Source organism: Hyperolius riggenbachi, chromosome 2, assembly GCF_040937935.1.
Source record: "Hyperolius riggenbachi isolate aHypRig1 chromosome 2, aHypRig1.pri, whole genome shotgun sequence".
Taxonomy (NCBI): domain Eukaryota; kingdom Metazoa; phylum Chordata; class Amphibia; order Anura; family Hyperoliidae; genus Hyperolius; species Hyperolius riggenbachi.
This window is the reverse complement of record NC_090647.1, coordinates 300,700,123-300,726,462: the sequence shown is the minus strand read 5'-3', so window position 1 is coordinate 300,726,462 and position 26,340 is coordinate 300,700,123. Positions and strand designations below refer to the sequence as shown.

General features: G+C 42.4%; 1 protein-coding gene across 1 annotated transcript in view; it reads left to right on the top strand.

The window, feature by feature from the left end:
• The first annotated feature begins 353 nt into the window (after positions 1–353).
• Positions 354–26,340, top strand: part of SF3A3 (splicing factor 3a subunit 3) — a 48,131-nt gene continuing 22,144 nt past the window's right edge. Inside the window, exons 1-8 of the mRNA XM_068269034.1 lie at positions 354–491; positions 4,855–4,902; positions 12,084–12,136; positions 13,406–13,511; positions 16,108–16,180; positions 16,319–16,410; positions 17,902–17,984; positions 18,993–19,131. Coding sequence (XP_068125135.1) covers positions 396–491; positions 4,855–4,902; positions 12,084–12,136; positions 13,406–13,511; positions 16,108–16,180; positions 16,319–16,410; positions 17,902–17,984; positions 18,993–19,131 — 690 coding nt within the window. The 5' untranslated portion in view covers positions 354–395. The remainder of the gene's footprint in view (positions 492–4,854; positions 4,903–12,083; positions 12,137–13,405; positions 13,512–16,107; positions 16,181–16,318; positions 16,411–17,901; positions 17,985–18,992; positions 19,132–26,340) is intronic.

The following is a 26,340-nucleotide window of genomic DNA, read 5'->3' as shown; positions in this document are numbered from 1 at the left end:
GAATCGCATGTAGTGTACAAGAGCCAGGCTACAATAGAATATCCATGTGCAGTGTATAGCAGTAATAGATCCCTCTCTGATCAGATGTCGATGAGATAGGGATCTATCTTTTTTGGCACCTGGAGAGAGGTTGCTAGTGTATGGCAGGCTCTTGCTGCGTGATACCTTCAGACTTTTCCAGGCCGAGTCAAATCCTACGATACTCTACTGTCGTTCCTTTCTGGTTTTTGCTACTCCCATCAACACTCACCACCGACCGCCAGCAGAGGGCGCAGTGATGCTGCAATTTTTTTCTTGTAGGAACACAAAGCGCGGAACTTCAGTTTACCAACGCTGATTCCTGTAGAGCTGCATTTTTGGTTACTCTACTTCCGGGTCAGACTCTTCTTTCCAACATGGAGACTATGCTAGAGCAGCAGCGACGTTATCATGAAGAAAAAGAACGACTTATGGATGTTATGAGCAAGGAGATGATGGCGAAGAAACCTACGGTAGGCGGCGCGGCAGCTCCACACGGCTGTCCCATCACGGTGCAGCCAATGTGTTGCTGGGGGGCTCTCATTGCCAGGCACACCCGCCTCCCCCATGCTTCTGGGAGGGAGGATTCCTGGTGAATTTGGGGAGGTTAAAGGGAGTGATATATGGAAAGTAGTCTGAAGGTTGCTACACAGTGTAATAGTCCCGAACAGATTTCTTGTTTGAATTTGCCTAACATGTTTAGTCTGCTATAAGTTACTAATGGTATAACAATGGTTAATTTGCATATATTCAGCAGTGATACACTGGGAGACATCTCAAGCTCACTCCAACCTGAATTATCGCAAATTCTTTCTGTTTTAAGAAAGCAAACTTTTTTGTTTTTCATAAGTTACTAATGTTAGAGGTTAAAACTGATGATGACATTTCAGCAAGAAACTTTGGTCACATAGGCCTTAAAGAGACTCCGTAACAAAAATTGCATCCTGTTTTTTATCATCCTACAAGTTCCAAAAGCTATTCTAATGTGTTCTGGCTTACTGCAGCACTTTCTGCTATCACTGTCTCTGTAATAAATCAATGTATCTTTCCCCTGTCAGACTTGTCGGCCTGTGTCTGGAAGGCTGCCAAGTTCTTCAGTGTTGTGGTTCTGTGATGCATCTCCCCCTTCCAGGCCCCTCTATGCACACTGCCTGTGTATTATTTAGATTAGGAGCTTATCTCTTCTCGTTTACAAGCTGGATAAATCGTCCTCTGAGCTGGCTGGGCTTTCACATACTGAGGAATTACAGACAAGGGCAAAGCTGTTTGCAGGAAGAAAAGAGCAGCCTGAAACTTCAGTGCATGGGGGAAAGAAACACACAAATGATATCTTGAGAATCAAAAGGAAGGCTGTATACAGCCTGCTTGTGTATGGATGTATTTTCTATGTGTGGACATACTGTACATCAACCTACTTCCTGTTTTGGTGGCCATTTTGTTTGTTTATAAATAAACTTTTTAAAACTGTTTTTAACCACTTTTAATGCGGCGAGGAGCGGCTAAATTGTGACACAGGGTAATAGGAGATGTCCCCTAACGCACTGGTATGTTTACTTTTGTGCGATTTTAACAATACAGATTCTCTTTAATTCACTAAGCTTAACTCCTGTCTTTAATAACTCTTCTGAGCTGTTTTACAGTTATCACAATTATATCACCATGGTGATAACTGTAAAACAGCTCAGAAGAGTTATTAAAGACAGGAGTTAAGGTTAGTGAATTGGGGCCATAGTGGGTACATGAACAAAGTCAATGCAGTTGTCATACCTAGGAACTAGTGTGCTGGAGCTCCCACACCTGGGGCAGTGTCCCCATAAACGGTGTGGCCCCCTTAGCGTTGCTGGCCTTCCTTATGTGTTGGAGTAATGCACTCTGATTTAAGCTTCGATTGGACCTGCTCTGTCCACTCTGTGTGCCCTTTTTGCTCACATGCCCAAACAACTGCACTGTGGCAATGAGGATTTATTTCCATTATCTGCAGTTTGGAAACTTGTAACTGGGAGCGTGCAGAATGAATAGAGCATGCGCCCTTCATCGGTGAATGAGGGCATAGCACCAATACAGAGGGGCCACACAGTATATGGGGACGCTAAAGAAGCCCCAGCTATGGCCACCTTATTTTTATGCCACTAGTTTACTTTATGGGACTCATTAGGAAACCTCATAGGGAAAATCAGCTAAGGAGATTGAGTGGCAACCTCTCAAACTGCTAGGTTTCCAATAGGCTGTAGTAAACTACAACCAGGCTATTTAGCCAATCACAAAGCTTTGTGCTGTAAGAGGGTACTGTGATTGGAGAACTGTTCCCTATGAGGATTCCTTCAGGTTCCTCTAAAGTAGAATAGCACAATTTTTATTGAGGTCAGGCTGAACAAGAAATTAAACAGCACACCAAAGTACACCAAGCTTCTTGATATTGCATTGCACTGGTGGAAGCACAGTACTTTTATTTCTGTGCAATGCCTGGTGTTTCTGCATATACTACACACTGTTTGTTGCATTTTTCTGCACTACATATATTGTGAACTGTTCCTTACAAAGTTAGGGAAGGCTATTGTGTCCTCTGTGGTGTGGAGTCCTCTACAGACACTTTGCTACTGTTAAACAGAGTAGAAGTTGGTATGTTCTTTCCTTTTTTTTTTAGTGATCTGACGTGGCATATATCTGAAGCTAGGCATATTAGATGTGGTAAACAGTCAATATTTACATGATATTGATCACCTTGCCATAGTGCCCCATTAGATATGAGATCAGCAGAGATCTAATCTAATATCTCTCTTCCCATCACTGCCCAAGCTTTGTACTGTTTATCCTTCTGTAAAGGCGTGCAGCCGTGTTCTGCCCGCAGTCCTAACCTATATTGCGACCTGTAGGATCTGCAGTATAGCAGCCTTTATTGATCAATGTTCAATTGGACATGTATCTAGGTGGCTCCTTTCATAGTACACTTTCTATGAATTCAATGCCCCTCTCCCTCCCCCAGATATAACATTTATTCTATTAGAAAACTGCTAATAATTGCTTAACTGGAATAATTTTATTGGGCACCTGTACTGATAACATTCCCTTGAAACAACCAGGAATGATTCAGCTTCTGGTGAAGACAATTTAGCATTAAGGCGCTAGTGTACTTGGTGTGACCCTGCAGGATATTTATGGGAAAATTCTGCTAACGTGATTGGTAGCTGTTTCAACAGTTCTCCAATGATGGCTTTTAGGTTGTAATAAGTACACCCACACTATTCCACCAAGTACAATGCTTCAGGTTATACAGGGTGATGTGATTAAAGAACTGTTCCTTATGAGCTTTCCCTCTCTGCTCTAAAAGATAAGCAACAGCATAATAACCTTAAGGCCACATTCACAGTGGCACGTTGCAGAGCTGCGTTATAAAGTCTTATAACACAGCTTACCGCACTGCAATCATAATCCTATGGGACGTTCACAGTGCGACTCACTGCTTGCAGTGTGTTACCTCTAAACGCAGACGCGTTGCGACTTCAACGTCGCATGAAACGCAAAGTCCCACTGTGAATGCGACTTAAAGAAAAACATTTCTTTGTTATAGCTAATACAAATCCTGCAATAATTCTGCAGTGTGTCTACTTCCTTCTTTCATGGAAGCAGACTTATTGTTAAAATCCTGTGTTTACAAATTAGCAGCTCTGCCCTGGCAGATGAGATTCCTAAGATGACAATTCCTTGCAGGGTCACAAGCGGCGATTAGCGGGGGGTTAAAACTCACCAACTCGTCGCTTCCTGTGTTGTGTCTCGTATCAAATGACATGCCATCGTATCACAAGCTGGCTAACACTCTGGAGGGAGAGAGGAGGCCAGGAATGATGGGAATGCAGTCCAAAAAATGCGGCCCGGGCGCCCAAAGTTTGCCCAGGCCTGGTTTAGAATATGTCACACTTGTAAAAGGCATGGCACATGGACTGTAAATTTGGTAAACCTGCTACATTTCCTTATACTGTATAAAGAAAAATACAAGTACAGTATTTATTATCATAAGGTTTTGTAAACCCATGTTACAGGTTAATTTTATTAAGCTACTTTCATTCTACACAGTGCAGGTACATGCATTTTTAATGTTTTTGGTCGCATGCATTTTTATAAAGCTTCCATTATTTTTGTGCTTTTGCTTGATGCAGGAAGTGAAAAAGCACAATGGGCTCTATTCTCAATGATTTTCCGCATGCGGAAATGCACTTGCGGTAAATTCCCGACTGAAAAAAAACCATCTTGACATTCACAAATGTTTACGCATGAAATTTACCGCATGCGTAAAATTTTACGCATTAATTACCCGCATGCGTAAAAAATGCGGTAAAAGTCCGCAAAAGTCGGTAGTTTCCGCAAAAAATCTAAATTCACACAAAAAAAGAGGCGCCTTATTTCTGACTTAACTACCGAATTTTTATCACCTACTAGTACTTGGTGATATATTTCGCTTCCCATTGATTTAAATGGAGTCTGGAGCCTTGAGTGCTGTGTTTGCTGGACTTTAATTATTTTTTTGGGACAAGTTTCTTTATGCAACTTTCTTTCCGCATGGTTTCCGCATCTTTACTATGTAATTACGCATGTTTCCCAAATTTTTTTACGCATTGTTCCCGCATGCGGGAAACATGCAGAACATTTTTAGTGAATGTGGACAAAATGCGGAATTTATCACATGCGGTAATATAGCGGAAAAAAATCTCTTACCGCATGTGTGATTGAGAATAGAGCCCATTGTAATTAAATTAATTTTTCTCTGACCTTGCATCTTTATACATTTCAATGAAATGAATATCACCACACATTCCTTAATAATTTTTTCTTTCACTGCAGTTACGAGAACAAATCAATTCAGACCACAGAGCACGGGCAATGCTGGATGTAAGTGTATTTTATTGTTTTGTTTTTTGCTGTTATTTAACCAAGTTTATATTATTACAACTTCGGCTATGTGAAGTTGGCCCCCCTACAATCAGCACAAATAAAAGTTCTAGCATGTTTGGTTAGTGCTACGTTTGTGCCCGTTTGTGCCGCAAAAATAAACATTTGTGCTGCTTTTGTTTTAAAGATAATAGCAATTATCTTTTTCCAAACGATGACATCACCCAGCCCCCCTACAAAGGCGCACGGACACAAAAGTGGTGTCGTTGGTTAGTGCTGGGTTTGTGCTCATTTGTGCTGCAAAAATCACTGTTCTATCTGTTATCGTTTTTGAGATATTAAAGGTTTTTTATAAAGGTCAAAAGTTCATCTAGCTTCATTCACTTCACTATTGAGATGTTTCTGGTTTATTTAATGTACAGATAATGCCCGGTTAACAAGATAGGGACTGTAGGTTCATTCTTCTATGTCCCCACCTCTGTTTGTACCCCCTCTGTGTGCCTCTGCTTGTGGACTCTCCCCCCCTCCTGTGCTCTGTAACCCCTCTCTGTCTCTGTTTGTACCCCTGTCCCTCTGTACCTACTCTGTGCCTTTGGTTTTTACACCCTGTGCCTCTGTCTGTACCCCTCTGTGCCTCTATTTGTACCCCTGTGCTTCTGTTTGTACCCACTATGCCTCTTTTTGTACTCCCTGTGCCTTCGTTTTTACACCCCGGTGCCTCTTTGTCCAATTTGTCCACTTGCCGCATGCACCCTTTTTTCCTGCACCCTAATCCCCCGGTTAACGAACAAGATAGGGACTGTAGGTTCATTCTTCTATGTCCCCACCTCTGTTTTTACCCCCTCTGTGTGCCTCTGCTTGTACCCCTCCTGTGCTCTGTAACCCCTCTCTGTCTCTGTTTGTACCTCTGGTGCCCCCCTGTGCCTCTGTACCTCTGTGTGTACCCGCTATGCCTCTTTTTGTACTCCCTGTGTCTCTATTTGTACCCCCAGGGGCTATGGCTTAAAGTATTAGAGGCAGAGGATCAGTAGGACAGCCAGGCAACTGGTATTGCTTAAAATGAAGTAAATATGGCAGCCTCCACATACCTCTAGCTTTAGCTCTCATTTACGTTAGAATAATACTAGGGAGTGGATAGCCACAACTAGAAGATACCTTGTATCCACATTTATATCTTGTCCATACTTGCTATTCTTCATGCACTACATTGACCAGAAGTAGCTAATGTTGTTTTACCTGTTCACAGTCAACAGTTGGCTTGTTTGTGCCTTAAATCTGGTTAAATGGAATTATTTTGTTACACTCTGTATAATTTAGCGAAATAAAATTTCCAACCTTTACTGCAACTTGTCTCTCGGCAACTGTCGCTAGTCCGGCACGTGTCTCAGCTTGTGTATGCGGACTAGCGACAGGCAACACTGTGAAGTGAAGGGAGCATCCGGCCGGGGGATGCTCCCTTCGGCGATAGCTTCCGCCACATCTATGCCCTGTAGCAGAGACGTGTAGACAGCTGTCGCTGCTGCAGAGCTGTTGTCTAGCTGTCGTCAGCACGTCCCCTGTGCGCTGGCGACAGCTACAATTGTAGCCCATGTGTATGGGCCTTTAACTTTGCTGTGTCTCTGCTTCTCACCTAAATGTTCCACACCACGCTCAATACATCAGAGACTTCTGGGTTCATAGCCAAAAGTGAGAAATATGGAGCACAGCATGGAACACAATTCTGAGATGGAGTGATAAAGAGAAGTTGACCCTCTGTGCCACAGCCCAAGCAGTCCTGATTTGAGATGAGTAATTATTGAGCAGTAGGGCTAAAATTGATTTTCTGCCTATGGACTTGTTTGATTTTGAGCTTTATAGATTGTGGCCGAGGCATCCGTGCAACAAACTTTTATTGATCTGAAGCAAGGGGAACTTTAAAGTTATTGCAGCGTTCTATTTAATTTGAGAGCTATAGAAAATGGACAGATAGTCCACGACTTATGAATGGCCCAATCCCATTGCGATGACGTCATTTCTGCATGGAGGAAGTTTGAATCCACTTGAGGAACTGAGTTCACCACAGGGTGGGGGGCACAGGGGGTATAAACGGAGCCACAGAGGGGGTACAGAGACACAGGAGGTACAAACAAAGGCACAGGGGGTACAAGAAAAAGGCATAGTGGCAGTGGCGTTCCTACCATGGGGCGGCAGGGGGCTTCCCGCTCTGGGTGTCGGGTGCCCCAGGGGGTGTCACCAAGGCCTCCCACAGAGGCCTGTGCAGGAGGGGGAAGCAACACAGAATGGAGGGGTGGTGGGGAAAGCGGCGGGGAGGGGGGACGGACCCCCCACCTCCCTCACCTGGGTCCCCTCTCTCTGGCGCTTCCCCCCTCCTAATTAGCAGCAGCTTTAGATATGAGGGCAGGAGCGGGCGGAGAGGACTTACTCACCTGCTTCCTGCATTCCAGGCGATGGCGCACAGCGTCATCATCACGTGACGCTGCTCTCCGCCTTCTCCACCGCCCACTGTGCTTCCTGATTAGCGGAAGCACAGTGAGTGACAGAGAAGTCGGAGACCAGCGTCACGTGACAGATGACGCTGTGCGCCATCGCCTGGAACGCAGGAAGCAGGTGAGTAAGTCCTCTCCGCCCGCTCCTGCCCGCATATCTAAAGCTGCTGCTAATTAGGAGGGGGGAAGTGCCAGAAGCTTCCCCCATAGTGGGGGCAACTATGCTACTGGGGAAACTATACTGGGGAGTGGGGGCAATTATACTAGCTATTCTGGGGGCAACTAAACTAGCTATACTGGGGGCAACTAAACTAGCTATACTGGGGGCAACTAAACTAGCTATACTGGGGGCAAGTAAAGTAGCTATACTGGGGGCAACTAAACTAGCTATTCTGGGGGCAACTAAACTAGCTATTCTGGGGGCAACTATACTAGCTATTCTGGGGGCAACTATACTAGCTATTCTGGGGGCAACTATACTAGCTATTCTGGGGGCAACTATACTAGCTATTCTGGGGGCAACTATACTAGCTATACTGGGGGCAACTATACCAGCTATACTGGGGGCAACTATACTGGGGGCAACTAAACTAGCTAGCTATACTGGGGTCAACTATACTAGCTATACTGGGGGCAACTATACTAGCTATACTGGGGGCAACTAAACTAGCTAGCTATACTGGGGGCAACTATACTAGCTATACTGGGGGAAACTATACTAACTTCATTGGGGGTAACTAGTTTCACTGGGGGCAACTATACTAGCTATACTGGGGCAACTATACTAGCTAATACTTTAAATTAGTTAGCTCTGCCCTCATCTGGTCATGACCACGCCCGCCCATTTTTTCGGGGGGTGTGTGGGGGGGGGGGTGTCTTTTAATACCCAGTACCGGGTGCCAAATGCCCTAGGTACGCCACTGCATAGTGGGTACAGACAGAAGTACAGAGGCACAGGGGGGGGTGCAGGAGGTACAAACAGAGACACGGGGTACAAAAAGAGGCATATCGGGTACACACTGAGGTACAGAGGCACAAGGGGTACACACTGAGGTACAGGGGGTACAAACTTTGGTGAGGATTACAAAAAGAGGCACAGGGGGTACAAATAGAGGCACAGGGAGTACAAAAAGAGGCACAGGGAGGGGTACAAACAGAAGCACAGGGGTACAAACTGAGGCACAGAGGGATACAAGCAGAGGCATTGGGAGTACAGACAGAGGCACAGGGTGTAAAACCAAAGGCACAGAGTAGGTACAGAGGCTCAGGGGTACAAACAGAGACAGATAGGGGTTACAGAGCACAGGAGGGGGGGGGGTACAAGCAGAGGCACACAGAGGAGGTACAAACAGAGGGAGCAGTGAAAAATGGCGCCAAGCTCAGTTTATATAAAAATGGTGCCACTGGAATTCCATTATAAAACGATATTTAGCATTTTAACGATAAGAACTGTAAAAAAATGGCGGCGAATTCCAAAACGTTAATTATCATTTTAAGATGCCCATAAAACAGTTAATTATCGTTTTGAATGGATTTATTTCCGTTATTTATCGTTTTAGCTCTTAAACGTTATTTTATAAAACGTTAATTAACGTTTTAGGTGTTATTTTTCCATTACTACATACATGCATACATATACATACAGGCATACATGAATACAAGCATACATACATGAATACATGCATACATACTGTACATACATACATACATGAATGCATACATACATACACATACATACATACATACATACATACATACATACATACATACATACATACATACATACATGCATGCATGCATGCATGCATGCATGCATACATACATATCTACATGCATGCATGCATGCATACATACATACATACAGTGGAGGAAATAATTATTTGACCCCTCACTGATTTTGTAAGTTTGTCCAATGACAAAGAAATGAAAAGTCTCAGAACAGTATCATTTCAATGGTAGGTTTATTTTAACAGTGGCAGATAGCACATCAAAAGGAAAATCGAAAAAATAACCTTAAATAAAAGATAGCAACTGATTTGCATTTCTTTGAGTGAAATAAGTTTTTGAACCCTCTAACAATAAAAGACGAAAAACCCTTGTTTGCAAGCACAGAGGTCAAACGTTTCTTGTAATTGATGACCAAGTTTGCACACATTTTAGGAGGAATGTTGGTCCACTCCTCTTTGCAGATCATCTATAAATCCCTAAGGTTTCGAGGCTGTCTCTGTGCAACTCTGAGCTTGAGCTCCCTCCATAGGTTTTCTATTGGATTAAGGTCCGGAGACTGACTAGGCCACTCCATGACCTTAATGTGCTTCTTCTTGAGCCACTCCTTTGTTGCCTTTGCTATATGTTTTGGGTCATTGTCGTGCTGGAACACCCATCCACGACCCATTTTCAGTTTCCTGGCAGAGGGAAGGAGGTTGTCGTTCAGGATTTCACGATACATGGCTCCGTCCATTTTCCCGTTAATGCGATTAAGTTGTCCTGTGCCCTTAGCAGAAAAACACCCCCAAAGCAAAATGTTTCCACCCCCATGCTTGACGGTGGGGACGGTGTTTTGGGGGTCATAGGCAGCATTTTTCTTCCTCCAAACACAGCGAGTTGAGTTAATGCCAAAGAGCTCTATTTTGGTCTCATCAGACCACAGCACCTTCTCCCAGTCACTCACAGAATCATTCAGGTGTTCATTGGCAAACTTCAGACGGGCCTGCACATGTGCCTTCTTGAGCAGGGGGACCTTGCAAGCCCTGCAGGATTTTAATCCATTGCGGTGTAATGTGTTTCCAATGGTTTTCTTGGTGACTGTGGTCCCTGCTAATTTGAGGTCATTCACTAACTCCTCCCGTGTAGTTCTAGGATGCTTTTTCACCTTTCTCAGAACCATTGACGCCCCACGAGGTGAGATCTTGCGTGGAGCCCCAGAGCGAGGTTGATTGATGGTCATTTTGTGCTCCTTCCATTTTCGAACAATCGCACCAACAGTTGTCCCCTTCTCTCCCAGCTTCTTGCTAATGGTATTGTAGCCCATTCCAGCCTTGTGCAGGTCTACAATTTTGTCTCTGACATCCTTGGACAGCTCTTTGGTCTTTCCCATGTTGGAGAGTTTGGAGTCTGCTTGATTGATTGATTCTGTGGACAGGTGTCTTTTATACAGGTGACTAGTTAAGACAGGTGTCCTTAATGAGGGTGACAAGTCTAACCACTCTGTGGGAGCCAGAACTCTTAATGGTTGGTAGGGGTTCAAAAACTTATTTCACTCAATGAAATGCAAATAAGTTGCTATCTTTTATTTAAGGTTATTTTTTCGATTTTCCTTTTGATGTGCTATCTGCCACTGTTAAAATAAACCTACCATTGAAATGATACTGTTCTGAGACTTTTCATTTCTTTGTCATTGGACAAACTTACAAAATCAGTGAGGGGTCAAATAATTATTTCCTCCACTGTACATACATACATACATACATACATACATATATACATGCATACATACATACATATATACATGCATACATACATACATAAATACATATATACATGCATGCATACATACATGCATACATGTATGTATGTATGTATGCATTCATGTATGTATGTATGTATGCATGCATGCATGTATGTATGTATGTATGTATGTACGTATGCTTGTATGTATGTATATGTATATATGCATGCATGTATGTATGTACGTATGCTTGTATGTATGTATGTATATGTATACATGCATGCATGTATGTATGTACGTATGCTTGCATGTATGTAGTATTGGAAAAATAAAGTATAACAACTAAAACGTTAAATAGTGTTTTATAAAATAACATTTAAGAGCTAAAAGATAAATAACGTTTTATAATATCGTACGCTAAATATCGCACAGTAAAATGGCGCCATTATTTAGCCGGCGCAATTTTTCATTGTATGCCAAACAGAGGTGGGGACGTAGAAGAATGAACCTACAGTCCCTATCTTGTTTGTTAACCGGGGACTATCTGTACATTAAATAAACCAGAAACATCTCAATAGTGAAGTGAATAAAGCTAGATGAACTTTTGACCTTTATAAAAAACCTTTAAGGGCCCTTTTCCACCAGCGCGGTTGCGCTGGCTGAATCGCAAAGTCGCAAACCACTAGCGATTTTACAATCGCTATGGTTTGCTTTTTAACATAGGAATCGCGGTAGGTCATTTCCACTACTGAGATTCGTTTTTTTACAGGAACGCGAACGCGCGGCGGAGCGATATTTGCCGCGATTTTGCTATGCAGTGCATAGCATAGCAAAATCGTGGCCGCAAACGTCGGGAAATCGCCGGCTTTGCGATTCAGCAATCGCTAGCGTTCAGCGTGAACGCTAGCGACTGCTAGTGGAAAAGGGCCCTAATATCTCAATAACGATAACAGATGGGACAGTGATTTTTGCAGCACAAATGAGCACAAACCCAGCACTAACCAATGACCCCACTTTTGTGTCCGTGCGCCTTTGTAGGGGGGCTGGGTGATGTCATCGTTTGGAAAAAGATAATTGCTATTATCTTTAAAACAAAAGCAGCACAAATGTTTATTTTTGCGGCACAAACGGGCACAAACGTAGCACTAACCAAACATGCTAGAACTTTTATTTGTGCTGATTGTAGGGGGGCCAACTTCACATAGCCTACAACTTCTGACTTTCAAAACCTTTTTTGTTTGTTTTAGAGGTACATGGAAGTGAGCTCAAACTTGAGGGATCTGTATGAAGATAAAGATGGGTGAGAACATTTTCTGCATACATTGTGATTGCTAAAATGTAACCGCTGTGTCATAATATAGCATTTTGCCTATAGCAGAGTATTAATCTGTTTCTGTTGAGTAATATACAAGTGGAATAGGCCTGGTTTGTTAACCTTAAAGAGAACCTGTACTGAGTAAAAATATTTAAAATAAACACATGCGGTAACTTCAAATGAACATTGCATAGTTACCTTGCCATCAGTTCCTCTCAAAAGCTCACCATTTTCTTCTGACAATAATCCCTTCCAGTTCTGACAACATTTTGTCAGATCTGAAATATATCATCAGTTGCTGTCAGTAAAATATCAGTTGCTGTCAGTTATAGCTGAGAGGAAAACTGATGTACCAGGAAATGTCCATGTTTCCCTATGGCTCAAGTGGGCGATGTTACAGTTTAACTGTGTGCTGACCAGAAAGCTGTTATGGGGTAATGGCCATTTTCAAAATGGAGGACGGAAAATTCCCTTGATCACAGTGAACAAACAGGACGTGGGAAAGGAGAAAGACACTGAGGAGTAGACTACATGGAAGGTAAGTATGACTTGTGTATGCTTATTTTGACTTTTAATTTTCATTTCAGGTTTTCTTTAAGTACACTTGCCTCCATAGGTCTACTTACAACTGGTTACTGCCCCACATAATTCAGTAATCTTTAGGAGACTTAACTTCCTTGTCATGTAAGAAGTGTGCGCGGATAGTAGAAGCCAAAGTTGCATTCATTTTCAGCTGGTAAATGAGAAAGCAACGTCTATTAGCTCACCTGTAAAGGACAGGGGGAAGAGGGGGGTACCCGGTTTTGAGTGGGACAAAAACTCTTCAGCCAACCAACCCATATGGGATAATTGGCAAGAATCTCAGGTGAGATTATTCCGTGTTTGGCTAACCAGTTTTCTTACATTGTCTATTGCCCTTTACAGATATCTTTACCACCCAGAGTGGCTTTTAAAAGAGCAGCACCAGCTAACACACTTTGCCTATAGTTTACACCAGTATTGCCAAGATTGCTCCCTCTGTCGAGTACAGAGGTCACACAACCTTTTCTCTGTCAAGTACTCCCAGTCAACTTTTAGTTTTCTAGTGGTGTTAGACTGAGTTTGACTGGTGTCTGTGAGTAAAAGAAGCAGTCCTACTAATTAAAAAATATTGACACTTTTTGATATCTTTCAACTGTTTGACATTTTCTTACAAAGTTAGAACTATTTTGTTGAGTGTTTTGTTCATTGAACAATTCTATTTTTTATTTATAGGTTAAGAAAGGAAGAATTGACTGCAATAGCCGGTCCTAATGAGTTTGGTGAATTCTACAACAGACTCAAACTGATTAAAGAGTTTCACCGGAAGCATCCAAATGAGGTGAATTGGTAATCACATTATCTTAGTCTTTTTTTGTATAAGTATAAATATGTATTTAAAGTGTACCTGAAGGGAAAAAAGTGCCCCAAATGAATACCTACCTTGGTGGCAGGAAGCCTCTGGATAATTATCCAGAGGCTTTCCGCCCTCCCCTTTACCTCCACCAATCCAGCACTGGGAACCCCAGAACCTCGTCAACAGGGGCTTTGTCAAATGGTAGACACAGCCGCACTCCTGTTTGTGAATAGGCGTGGCTGCACTGTGGAGGCACAGGATGCCTAGGGGCTGCGTGGTAGTATGGAGCCACTAGGGCTTGGCTTTTTCTGCTGAGACCGAGTGGTTCCATGTAACTATGCAGGTGCGAGGCTTCCTGCGCAATACAGCACACATTGGAGTGTGACTGCAAACTTCCAGAGGGGTCCCAGCATCCAGAGATGGTCTCGATGAGCAAGAGGATTTCTTACATAACCTGCCCTCTGGAAAGATTGATTGATGCCTGCTAATTTCTGTTTGTGCAGGATACAGCTTCCTGGTCCTCTCTGTGTACAATATGTATGTGGCTTTAGGGTAAAAAAAAAAAGTCTCTAGACTTGATTGACAGTTGGCCCCATTTGTTCTAGAATCTAGATGAAGTTGTCTTATTTTTACTGCAGTAAAACAAAAAGCCTTGCTTGCGCTTGTACTTGTCAGTCAAACCAGCAGGTGGAGCCCTAAACAAATAACAAATCACTGAACACACATTTACATGAAAAGAATTGCAATACTTTCTCTTTAGTGTGAATTCTGGCGGTATAGGGATTGAAGAGAGGGACCTAACTGACATTTTAACAATAATCCATTATATGAAGGAAAAAAAAGTTGAGCTCTGCATAGGGTGAAAAAGAGTTTAGAATTTCTTTTAGGTTCTATTTGTTTTCTGTCTGCATCGTCATCTGAGAGAATTTTCCTTCCCTCCTGTCCCAAGATAAAGTGGCTAAACCTCTTAAAAGGGAGAGAGACAACAGCAAGCAAAACCTTCTTTCAGGAATCAAAGTATAAAAAAATCATTACTCATCACCACGTATATAAAACAAATTGTGTTCAGTGTAGTACAAACAAGGGATACATGTAGTTTTCACCACAACTAGATGTGAAATGTCTTTTGAGGCAAATAACTCTGCCCTGAAAGAGCATGCAGGTAGCAGGTTTATATACAGAGTGCTGATGGGCCATACAGCACTGCATTACTCAATCCTACAAAACAAGCTGTGATCCTTCAGTAAGATGGTTTCTTTATCATGTAATTGACACTTACCTTTTGAAGGTAATGTTCTATTTGTCAGGTGTTTCTTTTGCTTTATTTAACACAGTTTTTTTTGTTTTGTTTTTTGAGAACATATATAGAAAATAACAGTTGCTCGCAAGCTCCAGGTTTGCAGGAGCAGATGTATGCCATTCTATCAATGAAATGAAATGCATCCATGTAACTGCTACATTTCTCAGTACAAAATCATTAGCAGTACTGGGAATTTAACGGTTGCTTTCTTTACAGAACATATGATAGTGGTGTGTTTTATGTGCTAATAATTATACCATTACAAATCGATTTTGAATTTATATTAAAAAAAACCTGAGATGGGCTCATTAAAAAAAAAAAATGCTACCTGATCTGGGGGGCTGAGCAGATCAAGTAGCCGCCAAAACCGCCGCCGCTCCTGTGGGCCGCACTGGCCACTGGCCTTTTGTGACCTGACGCTGGATGGAGAGAGATTCTCTCTCCCAGTATGCAGGGGGCGCGGCCGGTGAGAGAGAGAGAGCTGCCCAATGGCAGCTCCGGAAAGCCTGCAGGAACGCCCCTGGTGGGTGTTTTGAGTTGGGAATCCCTCTCTATATACCCGCAAATTTGTCACTAATTTTGGGGGACTATTGCGTGGCGGTGGGGGGGACACAGAAGCATGCCATGAGGCAGAGAACATGCCTGTGTGCCCCATCTGTCCCCCAAGGAACCACCTCGGGTTCTCTTTAAAGGGAACCTAAACTGAGAAGGATATGGATTTTTCCTTTTAAAATAATACCAGTTCCTGACTCTACTGCTGATCCTGTGTCTCTTTCTTTTTCAGAAACATAAAAGTAATCTGTATATGTTATGTCATTTTCTTGATGGGGCAGCCATATTGGTTTTGCTGGGAGAGCCTGGGAGAGCAACCCTGGCTTTCCATGCTTCCATAACACAGGGAACCTAAACTGAGAAGGATATGGATTTTTCCTTTTAAAATGATACCAGTTCCTGACTCTCTTGCTGATCTGTGTCTCTAACACTCTTAGCCACAGCCCCTGAACAAGCATGCAGATCAGCTGCTCTGACTGAAGTCCGACTGGATTAGCTGCATGCTTGTTTCAGGTGTGTTATCCACTTACTACTGCAGCCGAAGAGATCAACTGGTATTGTTTAAAAGGAAACATCCATATCCCTCTCAGTTTAGGTTCCCTTTAAGTTCACTTCTTTCATTTTGTTATTGTTACCATATGAAACCCATCCTGTAGGCATAGCACTTTAGCCCTACAGTACTACAATTTTGATTACTTTGTAGATAATGTTTATTTGTTTTTGTTGAAGATTTGTGTCCCCATGTCAGTGGAGTTTGATGAGTTGCTGAAGTCCAGAGAGAACCCAAGTGAAGAAGCTCAAAGTATGTACATTTTTGGTGGATATTTCCCATCTTTCTGGATAGAATTACTTTTTTTTTTTTCAGCAGTCGTAGACTAAGTGTACTGTAAGCAGTTTTTCACGCTGACTTTATTGATCTATTTGAATGTGTTCTTTGCAGATCTGGTGGAGTTCACAGATGAGGAGAGCTATGGACGATATTTGGATCTGCATGATTGCTACTTAAAGTACATTAATCTCAAGGCATCAGAGGTAAGACAAAAAGTGCACTTGGGGTCTTAATACAGGCACTTTCAAGCTAATAAAATCTAGTAAGCTGTCAGATCCTCTTTGCATCCAGTTTCAGGGCTCTATATGTGATTTTTGCTTTGGTTTCCCTTTGCATGGAAAAAGCATTGACCTTAGCAAAATAGTGAAAGCCGCAGGAACCCTTTTATTAGTGCAATGCGATTGCGATGCTATTTTGCCTGATTGCAAAAGTCCTGCATGCTGTATTTTTTTTTTTCTGGATAAGAAAGCAAGCGGTTACTGCTCCCTTTATGAGATCGTGCTGGAACGCATGCAGCCAGGCCCAATGGATATATGCAAAAGGAAAAGATGCTCCGCACTGATGTCTCAAAAGATCCAATTTTATTCAGGACATATCCCAGTACAGTCTGTATTTGAATGTGTCCTGAATAAAACCAATTCTTTTGAGACATCAGTGCGGACCAACTCTTCCTTTTGCATATTTTTCCTTCGTTTTTTTATTCCTTGTGTTCCTAGCAACTAGTGACCTCTCATAGGTCTAGTAAAACTGAATAGATCTGCAGTCAACCTTTTGGACAATTATTTAATCTATTTTCCCAATCGATAATCAATGCTACAATAATGTTTTTTTTGGGGGGGTTAGGTCTCTTGTTTTGTCTGTTCCTAAGCAAGTTCTTGCAAATTCCTGTTCTTGCTGCATTACATCAGTTGATTGCACATTTACACAACTGTTATTTTTTGCTATCAATCTGCAGAAGAATTGACTTGCAGATATCGGGCAATTCAGTGATTCATTAGGGAGACGTGCACATAGCATCATGTACTTCCTAGGCCTTCCTATCGAGCAAAGTGCTGAAAGCTTACATGACCAAAACATTTATCAGCACATTTAGGCATTCAGCTAATGTTTGAAGGTTCTGTCATTCTTTACTCCAATGCTAGGTACTCTAGAAACCCTGAGCAACTGTGATGCTTTTAAACTTCTCTGTCCCTTCCCGCCTCCCCTTCATGCAGGCACACACTATCACACCCTTTTCCCCTCAAAAGTCACAGGGCCATATGCAATTCACTTTTTCTCCCGAGTTTTCTCCTAGACCTAGGAGATAATTTTTCATCTTTTATTTAAAATATCTTTTTAGCACTTTGTAATGAAAAAAGTACCATAAAGTAGGCAAAAAAGTACTATCAAAATTATTTTGAGTATTTTCTTGCTTGCTGATAGTTTAAAAGGTATTTTATTTACAAGTTGTGAAAATATCACCTTGGAGAACACTCATGTGAAAAAGTGAATTGCATATGGCCCACAGAGTTATAAAGCTTGTGAAAGTTCATATGTCTTGCTGTAAAATCAGTTGTATTTGCCTATGGTAGAACTTTCTCTTACGACTACTGTGTACCACCATGGCTATTATCAGTAGCTCAGAGCTCTTGACTTTCTACATCTGGCTTGTAGAAGCTGTCACATTCATTTCCACTATTTCTTTTTATTTGCAGAAAACGGACTACATCACTTACTTGACAACTTTCGACCAACTTTTTGACATTCCCAAAGAGCGAAAAAATGCAGAGTACAAACGGTTGGAGGATTAAAGTTCTTATTGCTTTCAGTTTTGACGTGCCCAAAAATAACACAAAAAAAAAACAAATTAATAGCGTGTTATGATATGTATGAGGAGAAGATGTAGGGAGGAGCTGCTGTTGTGGTTTTGAAAATATCCTACAGTGCTACAAGTGTTCTTATCTTAATAATTTTAAGTGTAAAAACTGGTGCTTTCTTTTGTTTTTATGTGTTATTGTGTTTCTCTTGGGGCAAAACAAACCCACTTCTTTAGCTCAGGTATAGCCAAATTATGTGGTTTGCAAATCTTCATATGTCTTGACATAACAAAGACCATGGCAGCTTAGTTAGAAGCATCTCTAAACATTAGATTCAGTTGACATTCATTGTTTATCTGCTAACTGTTTCTTTAATGCTGGGAATACACCATACAGTTTTGTGTTAGATGGTTCAAAAGATCATTTCTTACATGTCCGATCTTATTTTTGATCGTTTTTCTGATCGATTTCTCATAGAAGTGAATGGAAATAGATAAGAAGAGATAACAGTATCAAATCTTAAATCGATAGGTCGGAAAATCAACCAAAAAAAATGCATCGTGTGTACCCAGCATTAAAGCCCAACTAAACCTTTGCAGGCAAGTGGTGGTCTTGCTCAGTGGCAGCAACTTTTGCCTGCCTCAGTCAGTGCTGATTCTTATTCATTTGTATGAGGCTGCAAGTGATTGGGGCAAGCATGGCTGCAAAAAAGCTGAGCGGGAGCTGCTGTCGTTGTGCAAAAACTGCCCCGCTCTGAAGAGTCGTCTGCTGCCCCTCTCTACATCAAGTATTATTTTTATTTTTTATTCTTATTTCATAGGGGGAAAACATTGTCAGGGTTAATTTAGGCTTAAAATCTAAGTAATTAAAATCCTTGGTATCTCCTTTTAAATGCTTACATGGTGATCATGGTTTTTACTACAGTTGTTTATTTTCTTCATGCTGGAGTTCACTGTCATTGACAAGCACTTGTAACCTCCTTTTTACAGGTATTTGGAAGGGCTATTGGAGTATTTACAAGAGTATGCAGATAGGGTGAAACCACTGCTGGACCAGAATGAGCTGTTTGGAAAAATAATGAATGATTTTGAGAAGAAGTGGGACACCGGGAACTTTCCAGGGTGGCCGGTAAGCTATTAATTCTAGTGACACAGTGCATGTGTGGACACTATTATGTTGTAATACTTTCTTGTGTTTGTGTTAGATGGAACGTTGTAATTGCTCAATCACCTCCTGGGATTCTAGTTACACAGGAGGTGCATGCTTGTTAGTTTATGGAACTGGTAAGGCCAAAGTCTCCTTTACGCCTTTCCAATCCTTTTTCGGAATCACCCACATTTATTTTTTCCAGGGCTCAGAGGAGGATGTGGGTGATTCGGAAAAAGGATCAGAACCAGGGCTCTCTAGGCTCTGTCCTTTTTACCAATGACAGGGAGTTGCATCAGTTGCGGGGGGGCAGGGCCAGTGCCAGTTAGCACACTGTAGCTTTACCCCTTGCACGAGCGCCAGCATAATAACGTTATTACATTGCACCCGCTTGTTGCTCTTGTAAGGGATCAAACTGGCTCTTTTGCAATGGAGCAAAGTGCGGCAGATCTGCATGGGAGATGGTGAATAGGGCCAGTGATGAGCAGAGTGTTGGACATTGTCCAACACTGTGATCCAAAGAAGATGGCTCTGTACTGGATTTTGTCGTCAGCAGTGCCATCTAGCTGCAGCCTCATTTCCCTACATCAGAATATGTCCGACATAGGACCTATTGAGGAAAAGGCCAATGTCGGACTGTATCCGACATAGGATAGGGCATGGTTAATATGTTAACATATGCTTTATAAAAATATAGCTGACTACTACAAGTACTGTCTTTGCACAGTCATGTGACTTGCTGGTCACTACATCATTACTGTACACAGATTTGCATTCTGGGAAGGACAAGACTTAGTTGTCTCAAAGACCATCTGGGACTTCAATCACATGCTATATCTGGTTTAGGTAGCAGTTGCCGGTGCTCTTTTCCTGCCAGTCCACCACTCCTGCAATGTAGTAAACTCCAATAAACAGAAAAAGCACTTCACAGGCTTCAAACTTGCGTTTGTAGTTTATTGAGCATCTGACGTAGGATTTCATATTTAGTTGTCGCCCACCTACATCCCGTTTAGATCTACAGAGGGCTTTTTTCAAACTAGCAGACACTTTTATTCCCACATTGTCCCCTTGGTGGCTAATGTGGCCTAGCTGCCGCTCTCCTTCTTTTCCATTGCAGTCTATAGGGCGATGATGATCATCCAAGAGCAACTTCTGACCGACCTCCAGGGTCCTGGTTACTGCAGGAGGGAGTCTATCAGCAGCACTGGAGCAGCAGAGCATGCAGTACAGAAAATTGAAGCTGCTTATTCTGTGCTAATATTTATACGAAATGAGTGCCCCCGCCGCACAATGACATAGAACCCTAGTGCACAACTGCATTGCAGAGACTGGGAAGCAGCTCTGATTTTTTGCATGCACTGCTGTTGCACTTTAAGTTCTTTATAGGTGGTTCACAAACATATACTGTAGGTGCTTTAAAGAGACTCTGTAACAAAATTTTTAGCCTTCTTTCTTCTATCCTATAAGTTCCTATACCTGTACTAATGTGGTCTGTCTTACTGCAGCCTTCCCTAGTTGCACAGTGGCTGTATTTCTGTTATATAATCTAATCTTCTTTCGTTTGTCGGCTTAGGCAGGAATGTGCTGCTCTGCTGTGATAGGTAGAAGTTATACACACCCTCTCCACGCCCCCTCCAGGCTCTGTATGAGTCACAGACTGAGCTTCTCTCAGCCTATCACATGCTGGTTAGCAGCCATGTTTTTTGTTTGTAAACACTGCCTAAAACTGGCAATTACAAGCCAGGATTGCAGCTGGGAGTGGCAGAAACAGCAAAGAGGGGCCCAGGAGAACATAATAAATAGAATGGTATGCTTTTTATTGTAAGAATTTTAGAGTACAGATTCTCTTTAAGTAGGTGGTAATGGAGTATTCTAACCATGACTCTGCCCAGAATGTCATTCAGAGCAGAATTCAAGTGCAAACTAGCTAGATAGGAAGTGCTAATACTCTTCTGGAAAATATTTGGACTTTTTTCTTTGTTAACCACTTGCCGACCACCCACAGCTGATGGGCGGTGGCAAAGTGGACGCCGAAAGGACCGCAATGTGTCCTTTCGGCATGCCCGGGGAGCGATCGCGTCACTGGTGATGCGCGCCTCCCCGGCAACTGGCTCCGCCCACCCGTGACGAAACCCGCCGGCCGTTTAGAAGTGTATAATATAATATAATAATCCGAGGGACCACCAGGGCAGGCTGCAGCCACCCTAGTCTGCACCAAACACACTGATCCTGCCCCCCCCTTCCCTCTGATCATCCACAGCACCCCTCAGATCCCCCCTGCCCACCCCTCAGACCCCTGCTTACACCCAATCACTCCCCTAATCACCCATCAATCACTCCCTGTCACTATCTGTCAACGCTATTTTTTTAAATTAGGTCCCTAACTGCACCCTGGGGGCTCCTGATCACCCCCCCCCCCTGTGTAGTGTATGCATCTATCCCCCCTGTAATAACCCACTGATCACCTGTCAATCACCCCCTGTCACTGCCACCCATCAATCAGCCCCTAACCTGCCCATTGCGGACAATCTGATCACCCACCCACACCATCAGATCGCCCGCAGACCCGATGTCAGATCACCGCCCAAGTGCATTGTTTACATCTGTTCTCTCCTCTAAACACCCACTAATTACCCATCAATCACACCCCCTGTCACCACCTGTCACTACTACCCATCAGATCAGACCCCTATCTGCCCCCAGGGCACCCAATCACCCGCCCACACCCTCAGAACGCCCTCAGACCCCAACCCTGATCACCTTGCCAGTGCATTGCTTGCATCTATTCCCCCCTCTATTCACACCTTGAGACACCCATCAATCACCACCTGTCACCCCCTAGCACACCTACCCATCAGATCAGGCCCTAATTTGCCCCGTGTGGGCTCCTGATCACTCGGCCAAACCCTCAGATCCCCCTCAGACCCCCTTCCGATCACCTCCCCAGTGCATTGATTGCATCTATTTTCCCCTCTAACCACCCCTGAGACACCCATCAATCACCTCCTGTCACCCCCCCCCCCCCTAGCACTCCTGTCCATCAGATCAGGCCCAATACAACCTGTCACCTAAGAGGCCACCCTGCTTATGACCGGTTCCAAACAAAATTCGCCCCCTCTTGAGGCATTTGGTTTCCAGACTACTCCTCACGGTTTTGGGCCCCTAAAATGCCAGGGCAGTATAGGAACCCCACAAGTGACCCCATTTTAGAAAAAAGACACCCCAAGGTATTCCGTTAGATTACATGTGGTATCGCCGTACTCGGGAGAAGTAGTATAATGTGTTTTGGGGTGTATTTTTACACATACCCATGCTGGGTGGGAGAAATATCTCTGTAAATGACAATTTTTTTTATTTTTTTTAACACACAATTAACACACAATTGTCCATTTACAGAGATATTTCTCCCACCTAGCATGGGTATGTGTAAAAATACACCCCAAAACACATACTACTTCTCCTGAGTACGGCGATACCACATATGTGACACTTTTTTGCAGTCTAGGTGCGCTAAGGGGCCCAACATCCTATTCACAGGTAATTTTGAGGCATTTGCTTTCCAGACTACTCACGGTTTAGGGCCCCTAAAATGCCAGGGCAGTGTAGGAACCCCACAAGTGACCCCATTGTAGAAAGAAGACACCCCAAGGTATTCCGTTAGTAGTATGGTGAGTTCATAGAAGATTTTATTTTTTGTCACAAGTTAGTGGAAATTGATTTTTATTGGGTTTTTTTTTTCACAAAGTGTCAATTTCCGCTAACTTGTGAAAAAAAAAATCTTCTATAAACTCACCATACTACTAACGGAATACCTTGCGGTGTCTTCTTTCTAAAATGGGGTCACTTGTGGGGTTAATATTCTGCCCTGGCATTTTAGGGGCCCTAAACCGTGAGAAGTAGTCTAGAAACCAAATGCCTCAAAATGACCTGTGAAATCCTAAAGGTACTCATAGGATGTTGGGCCCCTTAGCGCAGTTAGGGTGCAAAAAAGTGCCACACATGCTGGGTGGGAGAAATATCTCTGTAAATAGACAATTGGGTGTAAAAAAAAATCAAAAAAATGTCATTTACAGAGAGATTTCTCCCACCCACCCAGCATGGGTATATGTAAAAATACACCACAAAACACATTATACTACCTCTCCTGAGTACAGTGGTACCACGTGTGGCACTTTTTTGCACCCTAACTGCGCTAAGGGGCCCAAAGTCCAACGAGTACCTTTAGGATTTCACAGGTCGTTTTGAGACATTTGGTTTCAAGACTACGCCTCACGGTTTAGGGCCCCTAAAATGCCAGGGCAGTATAGGAATCCCACAAGTGACCCCATTTTAGAAAGAAGACACACCAAAGTATTCCGTTAGGGGTATGGGTAGTTCATAGAAGATTTTATTTTTTGTCACAAGTTAGCGGAAATTGATTTTTATTGTTTTTTTTCCCACAAAGTGTCAATTTCCGCTAACTTGTGACAAAAAAAAAAATCTATGAACTCGCCATACTCCTAACAGAATACCTTGTGGTGTTGTCTTTCTAAAATGGGGTCACTTGTGGGGTTCCTAAACTGCCCTGGCATTTTAGGGGCCCTAAACCGTGAGGCGTAGTCTTGAAACCAAATGTCTCAAAACGACCTGTGAAATCCTGAAGGTACTCGTTGGACTTTGGGCCCATTAGCGCAGTTAGGGTGCAAAAAAGTGCCACACGTGGTATCGCTGTACTCAGGAGAAGTAGTATAATGTGTTTTAGAGTGTATTTTTACACATACCCATGCTGGGTGGGAGAAATCTCTCTGTAAATGGACAATTGTGTGTGAAAAAAAAAATCAAAACATTGTCAGTTACTACTTCTCCTGAGTACGGGGTACCACATGTGTGGCACTTTTTTGCAGCCTAACTGCGCTAAGGGGCCCAAAGTCCAATGAGCATCTCTAGGCTTTACAGGGGTGCTTACAATTTAGCACCCCCCAAAATGCCAGGACAGTAAACACACCCCACAAATGACCCCATTTTGGAAAGTAGACACTTCAGGGTATTCAGAGAGGGGCATGGTGAGTCCGTGACAGATTTCATTTTTTTTTTTTTTTTTTTTTTTCTTTTGTCTCAGTGTCATTTTCCGCTAACTTGTGACAGAACATAAAATATTCTATGAACTCCCCATGCCTTTCAGTGAATACTTTGGGATGTCTTCTTTCCAAAATGGGGTCATTTGGGGGGTATGTATTCTATCCTGGAATCTTAGCACCTCATGAAACCTGACAGGTGCTCAGAAAAGTCGGAGATGCTTCAAAATGGGAAAATTCACTTTTTGCACCATAGTTTTTAAAAGCTATAACTTTTACCCAAACCAATAAATATACACTGAATGTTTTTTTTTTTTTTTTATCAGACATGTAGCAGAATAAATTTGGACAAAAATGTATACAGAAATTTTACTTTAACAAATTTTATCACAGAAAGTAAAAAAAAAAATCATTTTTTTGACAAAATTCATGTTTTTTGATGAATATAATAAAAACTAAAAATCGCAGCAGCAATCAAATAGCACCAAAAGAAAGCTGTATTAGTGACAAGAAAAGGAGGGAAAATTCATTTAGATAGTAGGTTGGATAACCGAGCAATAAACCGTGAAAGCTGCAGTGGTCTAAATGGAAAAAAGGGCTCTGGTCCTTAAAGAGACACTGAAGCGAAAAAATATATATGATATAATGAATTGGTTGTGTACTATGAATAATTACTAGAAGATTAGCAGCAAAGAAAATATTCTCATACTTTTATTTTCAGGTATACAGTGTTTTTTCTAACATTGCATTATTCTAAAATATGTGCAGATTACACAACACTCAGCATTCAAAATGATTCTTTCAGAGCAGTCTGTGAAGTAATGACATCTCCTCTGGCAATGGAAAAGTAAATAGTCCAGGAACAGTTGAGATAATAAAAGTCAGATAACAGCCCTCTCCACGACTAACTTAGTCGGAGAGCTTAATGGCTTGTTTGCATAGAGATAACAACTGGAGTTTCTCAACTCTTCCTGTACTGGAAACAATTAGACTGATGTATCTAATCTTAGGGCCCTTTTCCACTAGCAGTCGCTAGCGTTCACGCTGAACGCTAGCGATTGCTGAATCGCAATTACCGGCGATTCCCAGACGCTTGCGGCCGCGATTTTGCTATGCTATGCATTGCATAGCAAAATCGCGGCAAATATCGCTCTGCCGCGCGTTCGCGTTCCCGTCAAAAACGAATCGCGGTAGTGGAAATGACCTACCGCGATTCCTATGTTAAAAAGCAAACCGTAGCGATTGTAAAATCGCTAGCAGTTTGCGTCTTTCCGATTTGCGCTGGTGGAAAATGGCCCTCAATGTTTTATTTCTTAGCTGTACTACACATACAAATCATAATATCATAATTTTTTTTTCACTTCAGTGTCTCTTTAAGGGGTAGAAAGACTGTGGTCCTCAAGTGGTTAAACTGCCATAACCTTTCTCTACTATAGCATGCCAACACTTGGGCTCATTTTCAGTGTGATGCCCAGAGTTCCACATACAAAGATATCTCTATACTGGCTTTACTTTTTGTATTTTAACAGTTATACAGTTATTTATTTATCTTAGAACTTTGGCAATGTCTAATAACTATACATAGCAGTAGCTGCATGCTGCAAAATAACTTTTAAAGGAAACCCAAGGTGAGAGGAATTACTTGCCCAGAATGAGCATGAAAATCAGATGATTTGACTCTGGTCTGATTCCACTGAATACGTGCTTGTTGCAGCTGTGTGACTCAGCAGCAACAATAGCTCAGCATGACACCCAGGAAACGGGCATGGGAATGGCAAGGGAATGTAGATGTGAGCCTCCGTATCCCTCACGTTTTAGGTTCCATTTAAAGGAACACTGTCAATACCCAAGTGTTCTAAAATGACAATGTACAAATAATGTCTACGTAGCTGTGTACACATTTTCCTACTTTTCATGTTAAATATCAGAGGCAAAAGCTGTAATTCATTGTGTGTAGATGTTAGCTACGTTTGGAATGTCTCATTTGCAAAGGTATTAATCTCTGCAGTCTGACTTGCTAAGAACAGTGTATTATTGAAGCAGAGATATATCAGGTTTCACACACACAATTACAAATGTTTTTGTTGCACATAAGATACATTTCCTCTGCTCTCTGTGAAAGAAAGCTCTGCTTGTC